Below are 21039 nucleotides of genomic sequence, written 5' to 3'. Positions count from 1 at the left end.
AAATGTTGGTTTTATCAGTTGAGAAAAGACATTCAAATCCCGTTTTTTGTACGGGAGGCTTGACATGCCGTAGATCTTTCATAAATCTCAATATCAATGGATGAGTAGAAATCAGTTTACTGTCCACCAGAACATGGCAAGCCGCTTTGGTGCTGAGATGTACTCTTACAGAGGACATGGCAAGACCTGAGTGAGAAAGAAGGAGCAAGAATGTTAGCAAAGAGTTGGGTTTGCAAGAAACGAGTCCAAAATGGTCAGTTGGCACCACTTGGAATATTTATTTCATTTGAAGGCATAGCTTTTCCTAGTGGATGGCTTTCTAGACAAGACCAGTATGTCTTCAATTTCTTTGGGCAAAAAGAGATTCGTGCTTGCTGAATGTTCAACAACCAGGCTGTTAGGTTGAGAACTGTGAGTTCAGAATGATACAGTGTCCCTTCATCTCGTAGGATTTGTCCACAGATGTATTGGGGGGGAGGGGGGCTGCTGGAAAGTCATACAAGATAATGCAAACCACATCTGACTGGGCTACATGAGAGCGATGAGGATCAAGGAAGTGTGCAGTCTTGCAGAAGCTTCTGCACTGATCTGGCAATCAGTGGAAAAGTGTAGATGAGGTTTGTTCCCCAATTGACCAGGAAAGCATTCTGAGCTAACCTGGGATTGCTGGGTAAAACTGAGTAAAACTAAGTGGGCATTACTGTCCGATCTCCAGCATGCTGGTGCATGGCCTTAGACTATTCCATCCACACAAATGGGCTCTGTGACGGGCAATAGCTGACAAACTATTTGTCTTATGGGGTCTACCATTAGCATCCTATTTGCATCGGAAGGGAACAGAAAGCTATATTCCAAATCTTTAGCACTTTCTGGCAGAGGGGCCATGGCCCTACACCTCCTAGTTTGTTTGACACCTTGGTTGCCAGTTTGAATCAAAATGTTTCTCCCCGGAAGAAGATGTGTGAATGCTGACAGAAGGTATCTGTGTGAGTGCCCCATCCTTTGGTGGAGATGTTGGTCATTAGTGTTAGTTGATGAGGAGAGCTCCCTCCTAAGTATGCAGGGGTGCCACTTCCAATTTAATGTCCTCAGAAATCTGTACTATGGTTGCAGTAGCTGATCCCATTGAGAGCTCAGACCCCACTAAAAGTAACGGATATGAAGGCAGGTTAGAGGGACTACATGAATGACCTAAGGCCATTAAGGACTTCTCTGGCTCGCTCACTCTTCGTGTAGCGAGTCTGTTCATGCTCTGATGAAGATTCTTTTGAGTCTGCACTAGATTTGATTTTGCGAAGTTGACCAGAAAACCCAGTTCTTGTAGAAGAGGAATTGTCTTGTGCAGGGACAGTCGTTACGCCTTCCTGAGAACTTGCTATGTCTAGCCCGTCATCTAGGGATGGGAAAACTCTGAACCCTTGGCAAGGCAGGTGTGCTGCTGCCCTGGGAGGCGTTTCATCAAGACTCTCTTAGCTGCTGATAGGCAGAACAGGAGCACCTTGTATTTATAGCGGGAAGAATCCACCTTGAAGCGAAAGTAATGCCAGTGGGAAGGATGGACAAGTGTGTATGAGCAAATATAATCCTTTGGATTGAGAGCGCATATTCATTCTTCCTTCTGGCTGTAAGGGAAAATCGTGCTGCGGCAATCAATTTTAAATTTCTCCAAGTATTTAACAACACATGTCTTACATTCTGAAACTTCCCAAACTGCTTTAGTCCAGAGTAGATGTGTGTCAAGTCCAGACTGGGCCTCAGTCCTCCTGACTTCTTGGGGCTGAGGAAACGTCAGGAGTCCACGTTGGGAGGCAGGGCCTGGCTCTGTCGCTTGCTTTTGAAGCGATTGCACTGCTAGGGGAAGCTGTGCCAAGTGAGACAAATCAGAGTGGAATAACGCGGAAGGGATGGTAGCCGGAAGAAACACAAACGATATCCATGCTGCACGATTGTGAGGACCCAGCAGGCCTTGGTTATCTGGCGCCTTGCTCTCAGGAAGGCCAGGATTCTGCCCTATGCTGGAAAAGAGTAGAAATGATCATCTGGAGAGATTAAAAACTCTGCCCAGGTTTAGCTTGGGCCTGTTGGGTGGTTTTTAGGATGTCAGCATTCCCGTGGCTGAGGTCCTGCTGGAACTGCTTGCTGTCGTTTGCACCGGAAGAGAAGCTAAACAATGCAGTCGAAAAGGTCGATTAGAGGCATCTCTGGAAAGATTATCTTTTGTAAGCGAAGGAGGGTCTTGAAGTGAAAGGCTGCTCGAAAGCTGTCGAAGGATCGGACCACTATATTCTCCTCTTTTATTTGAGCAACCCTTTCTCTGAGTTTTTCACCAAACAGGCTATCCCCGGGGAGGTCCACTACCACCTCATGCCCATGGGCTTGGATGGTGCTCGCTCTAAGTTGATTAAGTTCCGATTTAAGGCTGAAGGAGGTGCATGAACCGGAGTCATGGACAGGTTGGAGATGACAACAGCTGCATTCTTTTGCATCTGACCGTGGTTGGACGTAATAACTTCCACCAGCAGCAGGCTGTAGCTTTTCAGTGCAGTCATTAAGATATTATACCTATAGAAGTATGAGCAGGGAGCTTTGGAAGACTTTCCCGCCATATGCCTGAATGTGGTCTGGGCAAAGGCAGCAATAGCACAGTTTGTGGCCATCAGTGAGGGATGTTACCGTGCCTTAGATGCAGCTTTTGAATTCATCACAACAGGCTGCTGCTTCTGGCCCAATAGGTTGAGGTGGCAAAGACTTTAAAAAAAATATATATATATTTTTACAGTTCGCATTGAAAAGTGCTATTTGGGGCTGCGGCAGGGGCAGCAAGGTATCTAAAATGGGTAAACCGAAGAAAGAAAATCACTTTTTTTTTTTTTTTTAAAAGGTTTTAGAAAGCGAAGAGCGTGCTTGTGCTTGGACAAAAAATGATGATTGAGAAGGCTGATGAGGCATTGCCTGCAGGGGAGCTCCCGCACATGCTCACTGGAGCTCAAAGTTCTAGAGGGTGTACAGTGCTGCGGGCTGGTGTCACCCACCTGTCATGGATCATTCAGCCTGCTTATCGATGAAACAAAAAAAAAGAGAATGTGAGCATTAAAGACCATCTTGTTTCAGGAAGCATGCCGACATCTGCACTGTGTGCGAGTTGTGTTTGTGGTTTAATTTACTGTTGTGTTAACTTGATGTTTTATGCTCCTGCTGTAATCTGCTTAGCATGACTGTTACTAGAAGTGGAATATAAATATTTTAAATAAATAAAATACCCAAAATGGAAACACTAGAGCCGAGAATCAGGTAGGTTAATATTTTATGGTGCTGGTGATCACAGAGCATGACACAATCCCCTGTGCTTCTGCCTTCTCTCTGAGCCATCCCTGACTGTTGTGCCATCTTTACGAGCGGACAGGCTGATGCACTAAAGAGCGCTCAGGTTAACGAGTGGTTGGACATGTGTCCATAACCCCCCCAGTACAGTAAGGGGAGCAGTGCCTCCAAAGCAGAGCTCCAAGCTCTCCTCACACGTAAATGCAGTGTAGATGAGGCTGTTAGCTATTACCTCCGCTGCAAAAAAATCCCCTTGCAGCCAAGGTGCACTTTTACTGGAGCAGGCGTAGAGTCCGGCTGCATGGCAAGGGGTGTACTGGGAGGGAATACTGCTTTTCTGTAGTTCCTTCTCCTTAGACTCATCACGATACAAGTAGGAGAAATCAGGGAACGGTGCATCCTGAAAAATAAAACTTCCGTGTCTACAATAACCACACACACTATGCACGCTCCAGCCCGTGTACATTGTGCCGCTACCTTAGCTGCCCTGAGCTAAAAGCAGCGCTCGTAAATCGAGTGTCTGTTTGGTAACCCTGAGCGCCTGATGCCACTCCTTGGCACCGGGGATGCGCAATTTATTCCTAGCGCATCTGTTCCTTTACATGTTGCATCGGCCGCCCAAGAGAGGTGACTGTGTGAGTGTTTTTGGTCACGCATTGTATTGCGTCGGCCCCCTTGAGTGCTGAGAAATCTTGGTGCAGTCCTGTGGAAGAACCGGGGAGGGGGCAGGTAACCAGCCTGCATGGATATTACCCCCAAGCCCCTGCACCTCCCCTCTCGATCTGCTGGGTTATAGCAGGCAGGACCCTCATTCTCCCTTTTCAGATAGAAAGTTACCCTCTCCAAGCCCCACTAGCACTAATCCCTCGCCGTGGGGTGCCTGGCCCTCTTCTCCTCTGCCAATCCTAATCCCTCTCTGAAGGAGCACCTGCCCTCCTCACCTCTGTCAGTAATAATTCTTATCTGAGGGGGAGCCTGGCTGACCCTTCCATGCCCTGTGCTGGCTCAGCCATAGCTGCAGCTTGGGACACGGGGGGCAGTAACTGGAGTCCAGCCCCTGCCGCAGGCTCTGGAGAACAGAGGTAAAAGCCCGGTGCAACAGGGGAGGAAACTCTCTGATGGGAAGCACTGGAAGATTTAGACAGGGCCTGTTTATTTGATGTTATATTCCGCCGTTTGGCGCTTCCACCCGGACTGCATTCAGGAACTGCGGCTATTTCCCTGTTCCCAGCGGGCTTGCGCAGTATGGAGCGCTCATCGCAGGCGTGTGCTGACCTATCATGATGAGCTCCCGCATTAAGAGGGCCGCACTAGTGCTAGATTGTGCGTTCCTAGTGCGTCTGTAGCATCGGGCGCTCAGGAGACGTGGCTGTGTGCGGGTTTGGAAAACGGGTGCTCTGGTTGGTAGCTCGCTGCGCTCACCACTAGGCTGCTACTCCACTCCGGGCCCCAGAGTTTTAATACACGTGCTAAAAAAAAAGAATTTAACTCCCCTTGCAGTAAGCTACTGTTAATGCATGGGAGTTAAAGCATGCTCCCCCAAAACTGTGCGCAGAAAATAAAACTGGTGCTCTGAGCATTTACTCTGCACATAAAGTATGCTTCCTGTGCAGAAATAGTGCTTTGGCTGCCCTTGTCCGCACGACATCTGCAAGCAGGAGACAGTGGAGAGCCGGGCAGGAGGAAGGCGGCTGCTGTCGGTGGTGGTTCGCGGAGTATCAGCCCGGGGAATGCTGTGGGGCGGGCACAGGGAGAGCTGGGTATACTGTGCCAGCCTCACTACCAAGGGAGGGAATGCTGTCCCAGAGCTGTCGCCCCCGCCCCTAGACCAACGTTAGCCCAAGTAATGTTACAGGAGTTAAGCTTCCAGCAGTGAGAAGCCGGGAGGTAATCCCGCACACCCCTCTCAGCACTGGTGGGGAGTAATAAGAACATAAGAAAATGCCATACTGGGTCAGACCAAGGGTCCATCAAGCCCAGCATCCTGTTTCCAACAGTGGCCAATCCAGGCCTTTGCTAACTTGGGTGCAGTTCTGTTCACGTTGCCACGTGCATTTTGTCCTTGCTGGATGGGGAATAATGTCTGCATGCAAAAAAAAAAAAAATGTGCGCCCAGCGTAAGCCGCAAGATTGCTAAGCAATCTTCAAACAGAAAAGGGCAACGTTCCTGAACCTGAGCTCAGGGAGATCATCCAGGGCAATGCCTTAGGATAGAGCGAAGGGGCTTAAACCCACAACCCCACCCGATTCAGCAATTTGGAAGAATAAAATCTGGGGCGAGCACCTCCCGCACTTCTATTCCTAGAGAGAATCTGAAGATGTGTCTAAAAAAACCCCAAAGTTTCCCTTCCACCTCCGGGTACTGCGCGACATTACAAACCCCTGTAGCACAGACACTCAGCACCTATGGAGCACTCACACAGCCACAGCCCTAGAACCCCAGTACGCCTCCTGTGGGGGGAAAGAGGAGAAGCTGGACTGAGACAGATCCGTGTCCAGGCTTTTTCCAGGCCAGCAGAGAGACATGCAGAATAATGGGATCAGGATGCCAGGCTCTGCCTGCACTGCAACTCTGCAGGAAGATTACTGGAGCAGGCCAGCCAGAACCAGGACCTGAGCAGAGACGATCTGGACCGGCATCAGAACCGGGGCAATGTCTGGAAGATTTTTTACCACTTTATGCGTTACTTTGATGCCACATGGGCTAACGCTGGCAGCGAGTGGATGTGTGTAACCCATATCCTCAGATCAGAAGCTTCCTCTGTCACAGATAACCCCCCCCCCCTCTCTCTCTCTCCCCCCAAATGCTCTTAGCCACCCCCTCCTTCTGTTCTTCCCTTCTCCCTTGCTGCTGGTAAACATAGATAACAGCATGACAAGTTGTACCAAAACACCCATCAGGCAGTCCCTGCTTCCTAGAGCTTACAATTGAGTTCAGACACCCAACAGGTTAGGGGACGTCAGGTAAAAAGTTAAATCTGCAAGGAGTGTTACCAGGTGTGGTTTAATCTAATTGGGTAAAGGTGCAATAATTGAATCTTTACCCCGCCAAACAAGGTACATAAGGGGCGCTAGGGCAGGTAGCTTCTCTCTTCTGAGGCAAACTCCTTTCCTAGCAGTCAAAAAGATCAGCTTAACCTCCCTCTCCCAAAGGCCTTTAGACAGGGGTAAGCACCTTCCCTTTATCTGCAGAGGACTCTGCTTTTCAGATTAAAACCCTCAGTCCTCCTGGAAACCCTGACATCCCCTGGCTTGTGGTGCTGACTCTCGGCTCTCAGCAGGTGTCCTGGGCTGCTCCGCCCCGGGCTCCAAAGCCTATTGTGCTACTAAGATTTGGCCAGGGCATCGCCACTCAGGAGGCTGCCCCAAAGCTGGCTTAATCCAGTGAGGGGACATCCTCCCCCAGGAGAGGAGGGGAGAGACTGAGACGGTGCAGGGCCAGCCAGGGAGGGAGAGTGAGAGAGAGAGAGAGGATCACCTGAGGCAGAAGCGTCTCTTCTCCCATCCCCTCCATCTCCTAGGGAAAACTCAGCCTTTGCAGCAGCCCCAGACCCAGGAGAGGAGGAGGAGAGGAGGGGAGCTGCCTCAGGAAGGTGGGGAGAGACTGAGACCGTGCAGGACCAGCCAGGGAGGGAGAGTGAGCGAGAGGATCACCTGAAGCAGAAGCCTCCCTTCTCCCATCCCGGAGAGGCAGCCCCTATCCCCTCCGCCTCCAGACACAGGAGAGGGGTGCGTTTAGCTGCTGGGGGCACGGGACAGCCTCTGCTCCAAAAGGTGAGTGTGTCAGGGCTTTTTACCTGGGGTGGGCTAACGGGGGCTGAATCCCGTTCTGGTCCTGGCGTACCAGACCCTCTCCCCTATGGGACCCTAGCAATTGAGGGAGGAGAGGGGAGTTAAATCTCCCTCAAGGGTAATGGGGGGGACGGGACCAAACTGTTTCTCGTTCTCTTCCCCCCCCCCCCCCGGGTAAATGCTCTCCCTTGCCTCCCTCTGGCATCTCCTGGGGTGGAGGATGCTTGTAAGGGGCTTTTCCTATCAATGCCCTGCCAAAAAAAAAAAAAATTTTGAATCTGAAATGCCCCCCAGGTGGGGCTTACTGACCCCCTTAGAGGGACTCCTCTCCGTCCCTCTAACCCTGGGAAGCTGCTTGTCCGGTCCCGGCTCTCTGCCCCCCTCATCCCAGGCAGGGAAAGGTGAAGCCGGACGTAGCCTCCCTGCCTGCAGACTGCCCCCCCCCCCCCCCCCATGCAGGAGCAGAGGGGCCCCCGGTGGTGGGGCGAGCGCTGCCCTATCCCTTCTCCTCCTCCTCCTCCTCTTCTTCTTCCTCCTCCTCCCCAGGTGCCCCCATGACCGTCTCCTACACCGCCCGGGTGGCCAATGCCCGCTTTGGGGGCTTCTACAAGCTGCTGGTGCTGTGGCGGGGGAGCATTTACAAGCTGCTCTACAAGGAGTTCCTGCTCTTCTGCATCCTGTACCTGGGCTTCAGCGTCACCTACAGGTGGGTCCCCAGCCCTGGGCTGAGGAAGGGACCCTGGCAAACGGGCAACTCACCACAGCCTCCGCTTCACAGGGCGCCACCAACGTGTAACGGGTTTTTGGGGGGTTTTTTTTGGGAGGGAGTGGATGATGTTAAACTTGCATAGACTAAGTATTTAATATATGCAAACTCATCTCATGCATATTCATTGTGGATCCCCTGAAAACTCGACAAGCTTTGGGGGGGGTCACCGGGACAAATTTGAGGAGCCAGTGCTCCCACAACCTGTCCTGGAGGCTCCTCAGCCAGTTTGGTTTTCAGGATATCCCTCGTGAATATGTAGACGTCAAAGCATGCGAATCTCGCTCATGCATATTCATCGCAGATACCCTGAACAGGTTTGGGAGCTACCGGGGGGACTGCACTGCCCAGAGCCCTCAGCCCTCCTGGCCACCGCTTGTGTGTGTGTGTGTGTAGGCAGCATGGGGCTAGGATTGCTTACTCAGCCCAGGTCCACCGAACAGGCTGATACAGACCTGGCTCTGTGCACCATGCATGCAGGGATCCGGACTTCTGAGTTTCCCTACGAAAATTGCGACTACGACTAGGACCCGATCAGCCTGTTTGGATGACCACGGGGTGAGACGGCAATCTTCTTACAGAAGGCATGAGTGCGTGTGTGTGTGTGTGTGTGTGCAAGAGACATCAGAGGAGAATTTCCGTGCATGAGCTGAGGGGGGCAGAGAGAGTGTAACACAGTAATGATGGCAGAAAAGGACCATCTGGACTGCCCGGCAGGCTTCTTATGGTAGTATCTGCCGTGCACGCCACTCCCCCCATGTTTCTCTCGAGGGGAGCAGCTGCCGCTCCCTGCAGGTACCCCCAAGCCTTATGATAACTCATTAAAAATAAAATGTACTGCTAGCCAGACTTCTACTGGGCAAGGAGCCTTCTTGCAAATTCAGGCAGTGCTGATGTGTTTCGCTTAGGACGGCTTGTAAGGCTGAAATCCCTGTAGTTTTTCCCTTAGGTCTGCGTATCAGTACCCTGGACCGTAAAATTTGGGGCCTGTGTTAATTGTCGTCTGAGCCCAATTCCTCTTCTACCTCCCACCCCTAACGCTGTCCAAGCAGAGAGCACTGATGGAGTTGCATCAAGAGTGTGAAGGCTTATTGGCTAAGGGTAGGGACCGCCGCCTCAGCAAGTTACCCCCATGCTCATTTGTTTTCCCAAACTGTGCAATTCAATGCCCTTATGGTTGCTGTCTGAATCCAATTCCCTTTTTCCTCTTGCCGACGAAGCAGAGAGAAATGTTGGAGCTGCATTAACAGCATAAAGGCTTATTGGTTAAGGGTAGTGACTGCCACACCAGCAAATTACCCCCATGCACTCTTTCCTTCATTCCCATCCTCTTCTAGAGCATTTCCTTACACAGAGAGAGAGAGAGAGCGTGTGCACGCGTGAGGGACGTATGTACCTCTTAGTAAAAGCCTTGTACCAGCTTCCAGGGCGCTGCATTAGTTCACACGCAGGATGCATCTTACGTGAGAGAAGCGCATTCGTTAGGAGCATTCGTTAAGAGCCTGTGCTTTGCCTGGGGTTACGGGAATCCCGTTATAGATACAGAACAACGAGGGGTTTATTTTGTAAAAAGGAATTACGTTGGTTCATGCTGCTGACCTCTTGCATCGTCGAGTGGAGACTTTTTTTTATTGGTTCAGTAAAGTCGACAAACCTTGAGGTACTTTGTTCAAACATTTTATTCTACTTTTTGTTTTAGGGGGACCTGCAGCATCTTTCAGCATAGCTGAGAGGTTAGGGGGGGGGGGGGGGGCTGTGAAGCAGGGGAGCCAGGGCTCAATTCCCCCCCGTGACCTGGGGCGGGTCGCTCCATCCGTTGCCTCGGGTACAATCTCTGACTGTGAGCCTTCGGGGAGTGGGGGGGACGAGGACGGGGAACCACCTCCGGGACCTGAAGTGGCCGAAGGCGAGATACGGTTCAAATCGATCAATCACTGCGGCGTCTTTTCGTTTTGTGCCGCCGCTGCAGGGCGGTCAGGGCAGCCCTTGCCGTGTGCGTTTGACGCGCGTGTGGCGCTGCTCTCTTTGTAGATTTTTGCGCTGTGCACTCTTCAGAGATTGCCCGGGTTTCCTAATTCTTTTTCTTTCTTTCTTTTTCCGGCAGGTTCTTGCTGCTCGAGGAGCAGAAGCGATATTTTGAGAAATTGGCCATTTACTGTAACGATTACGCCAACCTGATCCCCATGTCCTTTGTGCTGGGTGAGTGAATCCCATCCCCCTCATCCTCAATGTCCGTCCTTCCTTGCCCGGGTGGGCGTCCGACTCTCCCCCCCCCCCCCCCCCCCCCCGTGGCGAGGGTTAGAGATGCACCGCAGGCAGCGGGTCCTGAGCCCTAGCACAGCGCTGGCCCGACGCCGCTCTCTGAACGCAAAAAAGAAAAAAATACCAAACGCCCAGTCGGCGTGGAGGCGCCGACGACGGATGATCTGCCCCCTTCCTGCTTCTGCTGCGCGGGGCCCTCCCCCGGTTCACGCCCGGCTCCTGACCGCATCGAGTGGCGCACGATGCAGTCAGGGCAGTCTCACGTTCCCGCTTCTCCCTCCCCCAGGCTTCTACGTCACGCTGGTGGTGAACCGCTGGTGGAGCCAGTACGCCAGCATGCCGATGCCGGACCGCCTGATGTGCGTCATCTCCGGCAACGTGCACGGCACCGACGAGCGGGGCCGCCTCTTCCGTCGCACCCTCATGCGCTTCTGCAGCCTGTCGGCGCTGCTGATCCTGCGCTCCGTCAGCACCGCCGTCTTCAAGCGCTTCCCCACCATCGACCACGTGGTGGAGGCAGGTAAGACGGGCGGCGGCGGGGCAAGGGGAGTTTCTCTCTCTCCTGTGTGCAAATCTTTTGAGTTTAACCCACAGATCTGCTTAGGGACGGGGGTCTTTGCTGGAAGAGATCACTCATGATTAACAACAACCAAAAAAAAAAACCCCTACATTGAGGATGTGAACAAGTGCAAGGCTACTACTAGGAATGTGCATGGCAACCTCCTTCAAACCATCTAAAATTGAAGCATCCTTCATAGGGTGCACTATAAAAACAGAAAAGAAAAGCCAAACTTCTTATTTTAGTTTAAAAACCACGTGGAACCATAAGACAACGTGGTTACGGATGAAAGCACAGCCCTAGGCATTAGCTTAATCTACATTTTGTTGCATTTTAAGATTTGTGCATCCCAGTGCCGCGCGGGTCACCTGAGCGCGCTCCACTGGGATCGCATGCACCTGCAGACCAATGGGAGAAGCTTATTTGCAACCCCCTTTTTCTGGACCGGGCTTCTGAATTCAGCCTCGCCTTTAGGATGTGAAGGAAATCTTTGTTGCAAACAAAAGCGACCTGACCCTTGGTGTTTTGGCAATCCTCCTGCTTGGGGGGGGGGGGGGGGGTGTCGAAAAGCCAGTAACCTTTTACTTGTTTCACAATTTAAAGACTGGCTTTCTACATAAAGACCCAAATAAACCTCCTCCCTCTCTATTCCCAGCTACGGGATTTAATTTTCTGGGTTTCTGACCTGCATGACACAGGTGGGGGCGGGATTGTGGACAGGCCAGACGCAGCCCTGCTGCCCATCTCTTAGCGACAGGGATCTCGCCCACTCTCTACTCTCAAAAAAATAATTGACCAGGGTGGTCCCTGCACGCACAGGAAGCCCTGGAGAAGGGGGCAGCCTCGGTGGGCCTGGAGGGAGGGAAAGCCGCCTGCTGTTAGGGTCTCTAGTCTTTTCTCCTTCCTCGCAGGGTTCATGACTCGCCACGAACGGAAGAAGTACGAATCCCTGCGGTCCTCGTACAACAAGTACTGGATCCCGTGCGTCTGGTTCGCCAACCTGGCAGCCCAGGCCCGCAAGGAGGGGCGGATCCCAGATGAGCAGGGTCTGAAGCTTCTCATGGAGGTGAGTTGTGGGTAAGGGGGGGGGGGAGTTGTGAGCTATAAATAAACACTTAACGCAGGCAGCTTAAAGAGAGAGCGATTTTATTTATTTATTAAAGTATGGGATATCCCAGGAGAGTGCAAGATGACCGGCAAGGCATTTCAGAAGCAGTTCTCTTGGAACCTTTTTGTTCACACAATACATTACCACCTCCAATGTACACAACAATGAGCTAGTTCTTGTTTGCATAACATTTTCCTAATTGGCTGGTATTAAAATCTTATCTCATGGATGTTAATGGGACTAATTCTTGTAAGACATGATTTCTAGTAAACTGAGCCCATAAGGCAGGAAGAAAACTTGGAAGAATGTATGCCAAAAGTAAAAAATGTATGTAAAAAATCATGCATTTATGCTTTGGATAGTTTGCACAAGCTTTTTAATTAACTGGTTTGGCTTCATAAAAATTTTTTTTTAAAAAACTTTCAAAGCACCTCTGCAGGGGGAGAGTGTATGGTTAGCGTTCATGGTCTCACCAGAATGGTCCTTTCTGCAGGAGCTGAATGCTTTCCGGGGACAGTGTGGGATGCTCTTTCACTATGACTGGATCAGTGTCCCACTCGTGTACACTCAGGTGAGTGAATTGGCCATCTGCATGTATCCTGGCTGAGCTCCAAAGCTTCTGGACTTGTCAAGTCTTTTACCGTCCAGTACGCACTCTTCTCTTGCTCACCTGTGTTTGCAACTTGGTTGGAAACATGGGCCTTCGTTGGGTGTACATTCCAGTGGCTGCCGCCCCCGTTATTCCTCCTGCCAACTCTTTCCCCCCAGTCCTGGTCGACGGAGCCACGCGCCAAGGCTGCTTCTGGACCCCTTCAGTGATGGCCCTGAATGTGGCCAGCAGGTGGCACCGCTGTGCAATGATCGGGTTTTTGGGTTTTTTTACGCGAGCCCCAGAGGCAGTGAGCAACCTCTACATCAAGCCCAGGTCCCTCTGCACAGCTGTATTCAGTGCACAGGCTGGGCCCTGTAAGCACTCTTCCACTTTCTCTGCAAGCCCTGCCCCTGACTGATCTGTATGTGTACACGTTTTCTGATTGGATTTTATAGTTTTGTACTGTATGTATTTGATGTTTAGCTGTTAGTTTGTTTTTTTTTTATGTTGTAGTTTTTTGTTTTCGGGTGTTTTGTTTTTGAGTTTGATAAGCTAAATGTCCCCAGTAAGCTGGAGTGGTGGTGAGGGGGTGGATAGGTCAGAAGGTCTGTATCCAGACTTGAGAAAAAGTTTATCTCTGGGGGGGTGGGTGGGTTGCACCTGATGCCTGCGGCGTTGAGAAGGAAGGTGTAGAACGCTAATCCGCGCCAGCCCCCTTCTCTCCCCCCCCCTGTCCAGGTCGTAACCATTGCCGTCTACAGCTTCTTCCTGGTTTGTCTGATCGGCCGGCAGTTCCTCGACCCAGCTCAAGGCTATCGGGGGCACGACCTTGACCTCTACGTGCCCGTGTTCACCCTGCTGCAGTTCTTTTTCTACGCGGGCTGGCTGAAGGTACGGCGGATGGGGTGGGTCCTCCTGTTACCCTGGGGGCAGGGGGTGTTAGAATAACAGACCCACTCCCTGCCTTTCCCCCGCAGGTGGCCGAACAACTGATAAATCCATTTGGGGAAGATGACGACGACTTTGAAATCAATCTCATCATCGACAGGAACTTCCAGGTGAGCGGGGGGTGGTGGTGCCACCTGTCCGGGAGGGGGGGGGGGGTGTGCCACCTCTCCGGGGTCCGTGGGGGGGGGGGAGGGGGGGGTGCAGCGCTGTTGGGAGGGAGGTGTAATTCGTGCCTCGCTGCCTCCTCCCGCTCAGGTAGCCATGATGGCCGTGGACGAGATGTACAACGACTTGCCCCTGCTGGTACGGGACAGGTATTGGGATGACTCGGACCCCAGAGCCCCCTACACGGCTGCCACCCTCTTCTGCCTGCAGCAGCCGTCCTTCCAGGGATCCACCTTTGACATGACGTGAGTTGTGGGGGGCTGGGGATGACGAATGTTCGTTTCTGTTCCCCCCCCCATCTTGCTGTGGCTTTCTCCGAGACGCTGGGGGCCACCGTCCTCGCCGCTGAGTCACGCAGAGGCTTTTGGGTGCTGGTAAAGGAGACTCAAACATCGGGGATTAGGGAAGATAAATCCGCATTATTTTGTTTTTCTCGTGGCTAGCAGGTGTGTTGAGTTTTCCTTCAGGTCCTCCTCCACCGCCCTCTCTCTTTAAGCAGCACGGATGCCCCTTCCCCCCTGTGATATCCTTTCAGGACGGGGCTCACCTCGCACCCTTGATGTTTTGGGGTTTTTTTTTTTAGGCTGCCCAAGGAGGAGATGCAGTTCCAGCCGTTGGAGGAGATCGAGGAGAACCCGGGGGCCGGCTCTCGCCTGCAGTTCCTCCAGCGCCTGGTGGCACCGGGCCCGGCCGGCCTCGGCTCCGCCCTGACCCGCTCCACCCGCCGGCTGCAGCTGCTGCGGCGTAAGAACAGCGCGGTCTCCGAGGCCTCCCTGTACAGCTGCCTCTGCCAGGACACCCAGACCACCGCCTGCCTGGGCGAAGCCCCCAGCCGGCACCAGCCCCTGAGCGACGTCTGCTTCGGCGGGGAGGAGGGACAGGCTGAGGCGAGCCAGGAAGCGGTGTCGTCGCCGGTGCCTCAGCTCCTCGCCTCCCCGGCAGAGAGCAGCCTGGCGCCCACGGGCGACCGCGTCGACAGCGAACACACAGAGCCCTGCCCCGGCTTGCAGATCGCGGTGGACGACTGTGAGCTCACGCGCCCGCTCTCCCCCCTCCGGCCCCCCTCCGTCCCACCCTGCAGGGGCGGTCTGCTCCCTCCGCAGGAGCGGCGTGGCCCGGAGAGGCCGCTGGTGGACACGGGCCTCCCCCCGACATCTCCTTCTCCTCCTCGTCGCCAGGAGCGGCCCTGCCCGGAGGCTCCGTTTCTGCACGAGACGAGCTGTCCACCGCCCCGGGAGCAGTTCGTGTCACCGGAAGCCCCCACAGCTGCCGCCACCGCCCTGGGTCAGAGATCGCCACCGAGCCTCCTCGGGCTGAGGAGCGAGCAGCAGGCGCCATTAACGGATACAATCCCGGGATTTTAACAAGCTCCAGAAGAAAATCTCCTCCTCTTTCCAGGGAGGGGGGAAGGATAACTCTGTTTAGGGGGGGGGGGGGGGGGAAGTTCCTCAGCTTTTCCCTGAACAGCCCAGCGGTGCAGAGGAGGCATCAGAAGAACTGCAAGCTGGGGCGAGAAATCAAGAGCTGCTGGCAGAGTCCCCTGCCCTGGGCTTCCTGCATGCACACAGCTCCCTTCCTGGCTCCTTTTATTCTGAATTAGTATAGCACGAACATTTTTAAACGATTTGCTCAGCTAATAAAATATTTTATAGTGGAGATTATGTTGTTGGAGTAGAGTGGCTTTTTCTTTCAGGCAGGCCGAGAGGGGACCTGGTTTTACTGAGCCGCCGTGACTCTGCTGCTACCCTTTTATCATTTTGTAAAGAGCTGCGAGGTGCATGGAGCCCAGCATCCTGTCTCCAACAGGGGCCAGTTCCAGTCACAGGTACCCGGTGCTTCCCCCAGTAGCCGCATTTCTTGTTTCTCACTCCCAGGGATACGCGCCGGCTTTCCCAGGATTGCCTTCAGGGGCTCGAACCCCCCTCTGTCAGCCTGCTGCATTAGTCTTAGGGTGGGTCCCCTTTGCTTAAGTATTTGAAAGGGTAAATAACACCCTCCCCCCCCCCCCCCCTTTTTTATGATTTCACAAACCTCTGTCCTGCACCCTCACCTGCGTAGCCTCTCATCCCTGGGGAGCCGTGCCCTCCCTGCTAGCAGTTCTTTCCTTCCTCTGCACCTCTTTCCAGTTCTGCTGTGTCTTTCTTGAGAGGTGGTGACCAGAACCACACACAGTGCTTGAGGTGAGCTCACGCCAGGGCTCCATTGAGAGGGCATTATGACATTTTCCATTTTATTCTCTACTCCTAACCTTTGCTTTTTTCTAAGCGCAGCTGTGCAAATCACCTGGACCGGATGGTATGCATCCTAGGGTTCTGAAGGAACTAAAAAATGAAATTTCTGATCTATTAGTTAAAATTTGTAACCTATCATTAAAATCATCCATTGTACCTGAAGACTGGAGGGTGGCCAATGTAACCCCAATATTTAAAAAGGGCTCCAGGAGCAATCCAGGTAACTATAGACTAATGAGCCTGACTTCAGTGCTGGGAAAAATAGTGGAGCATATAGAAAGACATGATTTAATGGGACACAGTCAACATGGATTTACCCAAGAGAAGTCTTGCCTAACATCTGCTTCATTATTTTGAAGGGGTTAATAAACATGTGGATATAGGTGAACCGGTAGACATAATGTATTTGGATTTTCAGAAGGTGTTTGACAAAGTTCCTCATGAGAGGCTTCTAGGAAAAGTAAAAAGTCATGGGATAGGAGGCGATGTCCTTTCGTGGATTGCAAACTGGCTAAAAGACAGGAAACAGAGAGTAGGATTAAATGGTCAATTTTCTCAGTGGAAGGGAGTGGACAGTGGAGGGCCTCAGGAATCTGTATTGGGACCCTTACTGTTCAATATATTTATAAATGATCTGGAAAGAAATACGACAAGTGAGAATCAAATTTGCAGATGATACAAAGTTGTTCAGAGTAGTTAAATCACAAGCAGATTGTGATAAATTGCAGGAAGACCTTGTGAGACTGGAAAATTGGGCATCCAAATGGCAGATGAAATTTAATGTGGACAAGTGCAAGGTGATGCATATAGGGAAAAATAACCCATGCTATAGTTACACAATGTTGGGTTCCATATTAGGTGCTACCACCCAGGAAAAAGATCTAGGTGTCATAGTGGATAACACATTGAAATCGTCGGCTCAGTGTGCTGCAGCAGTCAAAAAAGCAAACAGAATGTTGAGAATTATTAGAAAGGGAATGGTGAATAAAACGGAAAATGTCATAATGCCTCTGTATCACTTCATGGTGAGACCGCACCTTGAATACTGTGTACAATTCTGGTCGCCGCATCTCAGAAAAGATACAATTGTGATGGAGAAGGTACAGAAAGGCTACCAAAATGATAAAGGGGATGGAACAGCTCCCCTATGAGGAAAGACTGAGGGGGGATATGATAGAGGTGTTTAAAATCATGAGAGGTCTAGAACGTGTAAATGTGACTCTGTTATTTACTCTTTCAAATAATAGAAGGACTAGGGGGCACACCCTGAAGTTATAGCATGGGGCACATTTAAAACTAATCGGAGAAAATTCTTTTTCACTCAACACACAATAAAGCTCTGGAATTTGTTGCCAGAGGATGTGGTTAGTGCAATTAGTGTATCTGGGTTTAAAAAAGGATTGGATAAATTCTTGGAGGAGAAGTCCATTACCTGCTATTAAGTTGACTATTACTAGCAACAGTAACATGGAATAGACTTAGTTGCCAGAAATCGGTCTACCTCCTTGTACAACCAAATTTAAAATGCTTAGACAAGTTTCTGGAAGCTGAATCCAGTCACCATTATTAAACAGACCCTGGTTTCCAATCAACCAATGGCACCTTGGTTTCTTCTGGATTCCAAGCACCCCCACAGATTAGATAATGGTGACCTCTGATGCCCAACGGGAGACTGAAGATTCAAGAGCCACTCCTATCTTCAGGTTTGTAGCTACCCATGCAAAGTTCTCTCTGGCTTCCAGCTGAGGAAAGCTCACGAAAGGCACCTGGAGAGCGAGCCGCTCTGTAAGGATTTCACACGTGCCCTTGCTTAAGACCCTAAATCCAAGGCAGCAACCATGAACCCCATTACGTGAAGAGAAATTCACACCGTGGATCTCTGAATCCTCAATAAACCATGCATTTGAGTCTGCAACTTCCAGACTCCCCTCCTTGGCATTCTGAGTTTAGTAAAGGGTTTAAGATTGGCTGGCAATCTTGCTTTGCCTGCTCAGACTCCCTAAAGCGGCTTCAAGCCGCAGTTGCTGCTGATGCCCTCTCAGATGTGGGTTCAGGGAATCTGGCCACTTTTAATCCACCACCCCATGCTTTCGCCAACTGTTTACAATCTTCTACAAAACATGAAAGGAACACTTGGTGCACCTTGCAGAGTTAAAACTAGCCACGGCAACCCATGGGCAGCTACAAGGGAAGCCACAGTCCTAGCCAAAGCTCAGACCAAGTCATGTGAAGCATCTGCCAAAAAGCTTGCCCTCTGAGCTGCATCCCACAGGATCGCTCTCCCCCCTTCTAAAGGAACTTTCCTGCCTGTGTCGAGAGAACTGCAGTCCTATCCCCTAGCACCACTACCTCTGCAAACCGCAGCCGCCCACGTCAGCCTCAATCCTGAGCAGCTCCGAGGGTAGAGAGACTTCTTCCACAGGGATCGTGGTCCTCCTAGACACGGCCCTAACCAGTGCGGCCACTTGAGGGAACTCCAGCTTTTCCCCTTAGTCTTATCCCCTTTAAAATTTAACTCTGGGGCGTCTCATTGCATAGCCACCCAACCCTTACCTATGCCACGGAAATGAATTCCATGGTTTCCTTAAACTCAGCACTATAGGCTTTGGGTTTTCAGAACTTCCACCCTCTTCCCCCTGAGCTATGCGAAACCATGGCAGAACCACAGCTAAACTTATCCTCTTCCCGAGGGGGAATGTTCCCACTCCCTGAACTCTCCCTCCCTCCCACCTTTCCTGAAAACCTTAAAAGCTCCACCGGTGAAAGATTCTCAATCCTCCTCTGCTTCTTTTTCTCACTCAGAGGAACCGCGGATCTGACCACTACAGCGGCCGAGACCAGCGGAGGTGACTGCTCCAAGCTACTCCCTTCTCGAGGCTCCTGAACAACAGCGCCAGTAATTCAGAAACCCGTCTGGCTGAACGTACGGGCACCAGAAACACTGCATTCAAAGTCCGGTCTTTCACAGTCGCTCTTCTCAAAGGCTCGCCACAGAGCACTTGCAGAACCTAAGCTGAGGTTCCAATCCGGACACAAATTCCAAACCCCCCTTTCAGGAATCGAACCACATCAGGATGAGAGGTCAGACACCGCCCCTGCAACTTGCCCCAAGGGAACCCAAAGCAGACACCTGCATGCGAAGTGAACCTTAAGCCAGACCCTTAGACAACCTGTGTTGCATAAAGGGTACGCTATGAGGAATATCCACAGACAGGGGATCCAAATGCTGTTGCAGACCCCATGACTCAAAAACCCTCCAGACCCTGGCATATGCCAGGGACGTAGAGGGCCTCCACCCTGGAAATAACCTGTTCCGAACAGCCTTTCAGGTGCAACCCTCCACCTCTCAAAAGCCAAGCCGTGAGACAGAAGTGATCTCCTGATCCGAAAACATGGGATTGTCAAAGCAACCCTGGCAGGAGGGGCTAACCTGAGGGGACCCTCTATGGCGAGATGCACCAGATCCACGAGCCATGGCTATGGCAGCCACTCTGGTGCCACTAACACCACCATCCTGGGGTGCACCTCCATGTGCCGCAGAACTCTACTGATGAGCAGCCAAGGAGGAAACACATGCGGTAGGATCCCCGTCGGCCAAGGGCACACCAAAGCATCCGGACCCACTGCGCCGACCTATCTTCTACAACTGAAAAACCTCGCCATCTTTGTGTTGGCACGCGTCGCCATGAGATCCAGCTGGCATATGCCCCACCTGGGACAGATGTCCCCAAAAGCTTGGGATTGCAACTCCCATTCCCCTGGATCCAGTTGCTATCTGCTGAGGAAATCCGCCTGCACATTGTCTGCATCTGAGACATGAGAAGCTGGTATTCCCTCGGCATTCCGCCCAAATGGGGAGCCTTCCAGAGCCAGCGCGCGACTCTTCGTCCCTCCTTGTTGACTGAGGTATGCCTCTGACGTCGCATTGTCCGAGAACACGCAAACCGTCCAGCCTCTGACCCAGTAAAGGAAGGCTTCCAGGGCTCGTCAGACCGCCCTTGTTTCCAGACAATTGATGGACCAGACTTCTCCACTGGCAACCAAAGCCCTTGGGTAGCCCGTCCCAAGCATACTATTCCCCCACCCCCTCCAAGCCGTAACACTGGCGTCCTTGGTCACCACCACCCAGTCTTGAGGACTCCAGATCTCAACGAGACATCCAGCACGAGAGACTGGACCTGGATTCTCATAGGTGATACTCCTCAGAAAATGGATTCCACCTGGACAAGAGCAACTTCTGTAGCGGTCTCATGTGGGCAAAGGCCCTGGAACCAAATCTAATGTGAAAGCTATGGACCCTAGGACCTTCAAATAATCCCAAAAACCATTGGCATTGCAAGACAAAGAAAGCACGCCACCTGCGCCTGTTAACTTTGGCAACTTGTCTGAGGTCAAGAACACCCGGCCCTTCTGCATATCGAAGCGAGTCCCCAGATACTCCAATGACCGGGTCGGAACCAGGTGACTTCAACACATTTATGACCCTACCCAACAGGGGGTAAAGTTTAGCCATAGCCCTGCTGACCTTCAGGCGCGCCTCTGGGAAGTCCCGCTCCTGGGTCACCAACTTCCGAATCTTCTTAGGCAAGGGAAAGGCACTCAGACGCCTACGCAGTCCATCTAGGACCAGATTCATGCCCTCATTATCAGACTGCGCCTGAGCCATTTTAACCCTCAGCTCTTCCAACACCTGGGGAATAAGAGGACGCAGTTCCTCCTTCTTAAACAAGCAGACCACCTGAGGACCATCCCCCTCGGACACCAGAAACTCATCCAGAGCCGGGTCATCCTTATCAGGATCTGCAATCGCAGCTGCATCCACGTCAGCATCCGGATCTGCTCTATGCTGATCCAGATGGTCCTCCTGAGGATCATCCGAATCTCCCAAATCCCTGGGATCAACCAGCGAAACCAGCGCAACTCAGACCCGGGAGTCACAGCAGATCCCCGGACCTGCCCGAAGCAACCACCATAGGCTTTTTTTTTTTGACGAGGGACGAGTTGGCTTCCCTCTGACGTTTCCTCCCCGCCCCCTTCCTCCCCAGGAAGGCCTCATGCAGGAGAACAAACTCCAGTGAAAAACCTTCGGGATCCTCAGTCCCCTGCTCTAGCAGACGGTCTTCAGAATCCCCTCCCCTGAGCCTCCTGCCCTTTTCTCCAGGGCCACTCCCGCAGAGGGAGCCTCTTCCCCCGCTGCGCAGTCAGAGCACAGGGACCGTGCGTGGAGCTGGGCGGACCACAGACCACCATATGCACAGCTTCGGCACCGTTAATGGCCACGGTCGCCAGAAAACA

General features: G+C 52.1%; 1 protein-coding gene across 1 annotated transcript; it reads left to right on the top strand.

The window, feature by feature from the left end:
- The first annotated feature begins 6139 nt into the window (after window positions 1-6139).
- Window positions 6140-15174, top strand: BEST2 (bestrophin 2). The gene is made up of 10 exons (XM_029585112.1): window positions 6140-7095; window positions 7660-7819; window positions 9984-10078; window positions 10428-10661; window positions 11612-11766; window positions 12302-12379; window positions 13139-13291; window positions 13378-13458; window positions 13604-13758; window positions 14097-15174. Exons 2-10 carry the CDS (start codon window positions 7668-7670, stop codon window positions 14875-14877), a joined length of 1884 nt encoding a protein of 627 aa, XP_029440972.1. The 5' UTR covers window positions 6140-7095; window positions 7660-7667; the 3' UTR covers window positions 14878-15174.
- Window positions 15175-21039: the final 5865 nt, after the last annotated feature.

Source organism: Rhinatrema bivittatum, chromosome 19 (genome assembly GCF_901001135.1).
Source record: "Rhinatrema bivittatum chromosome 19, aRhiBiv1.1, whole genome shotgun sequence".
In the NCBI taxonomy this organism is placed as follows: domain Eukaryota; kingdom Metazoa; phylum Chordata; class Amphibia; order Gymnophiona; family Rhinatrematidae; genus Rhinatrema; species Rhinatrema bivittatum.
Note: the sequence above shows the minus strand (reverse complement) of the source record. Positions and strands in the feature narration are given on the sequence as shown.

What these genes read in the sequence shown, in the direction of transcription:
- BEST2 (XM_029585112.1), top strand. Translation starts at nt 7,668, where the DNA reads ATGACCGTCTCCTACACCGCCCGGGTGGCCAATGCCCGCTTTGGGGGC. An exon ending in GGCTTCAGCGTCACCTACAG is followed by an intron (nt 7,820 to 9,983) that starts GTGGGTCCCCAG and finishes TTTTTCCGGCAG; the next exon opens with GTTCTTGCTGCTCGAGGAGC. An exon ending in GTCTGAAGCTTCTCATGGAG is followed by an intron (nt 11,767 to 12,301) that starts GTGAGTTGTGGG and finishes TCCTTTCTGCAG; the next exon opens with GAGCTGAATGCTTTCCGGGG.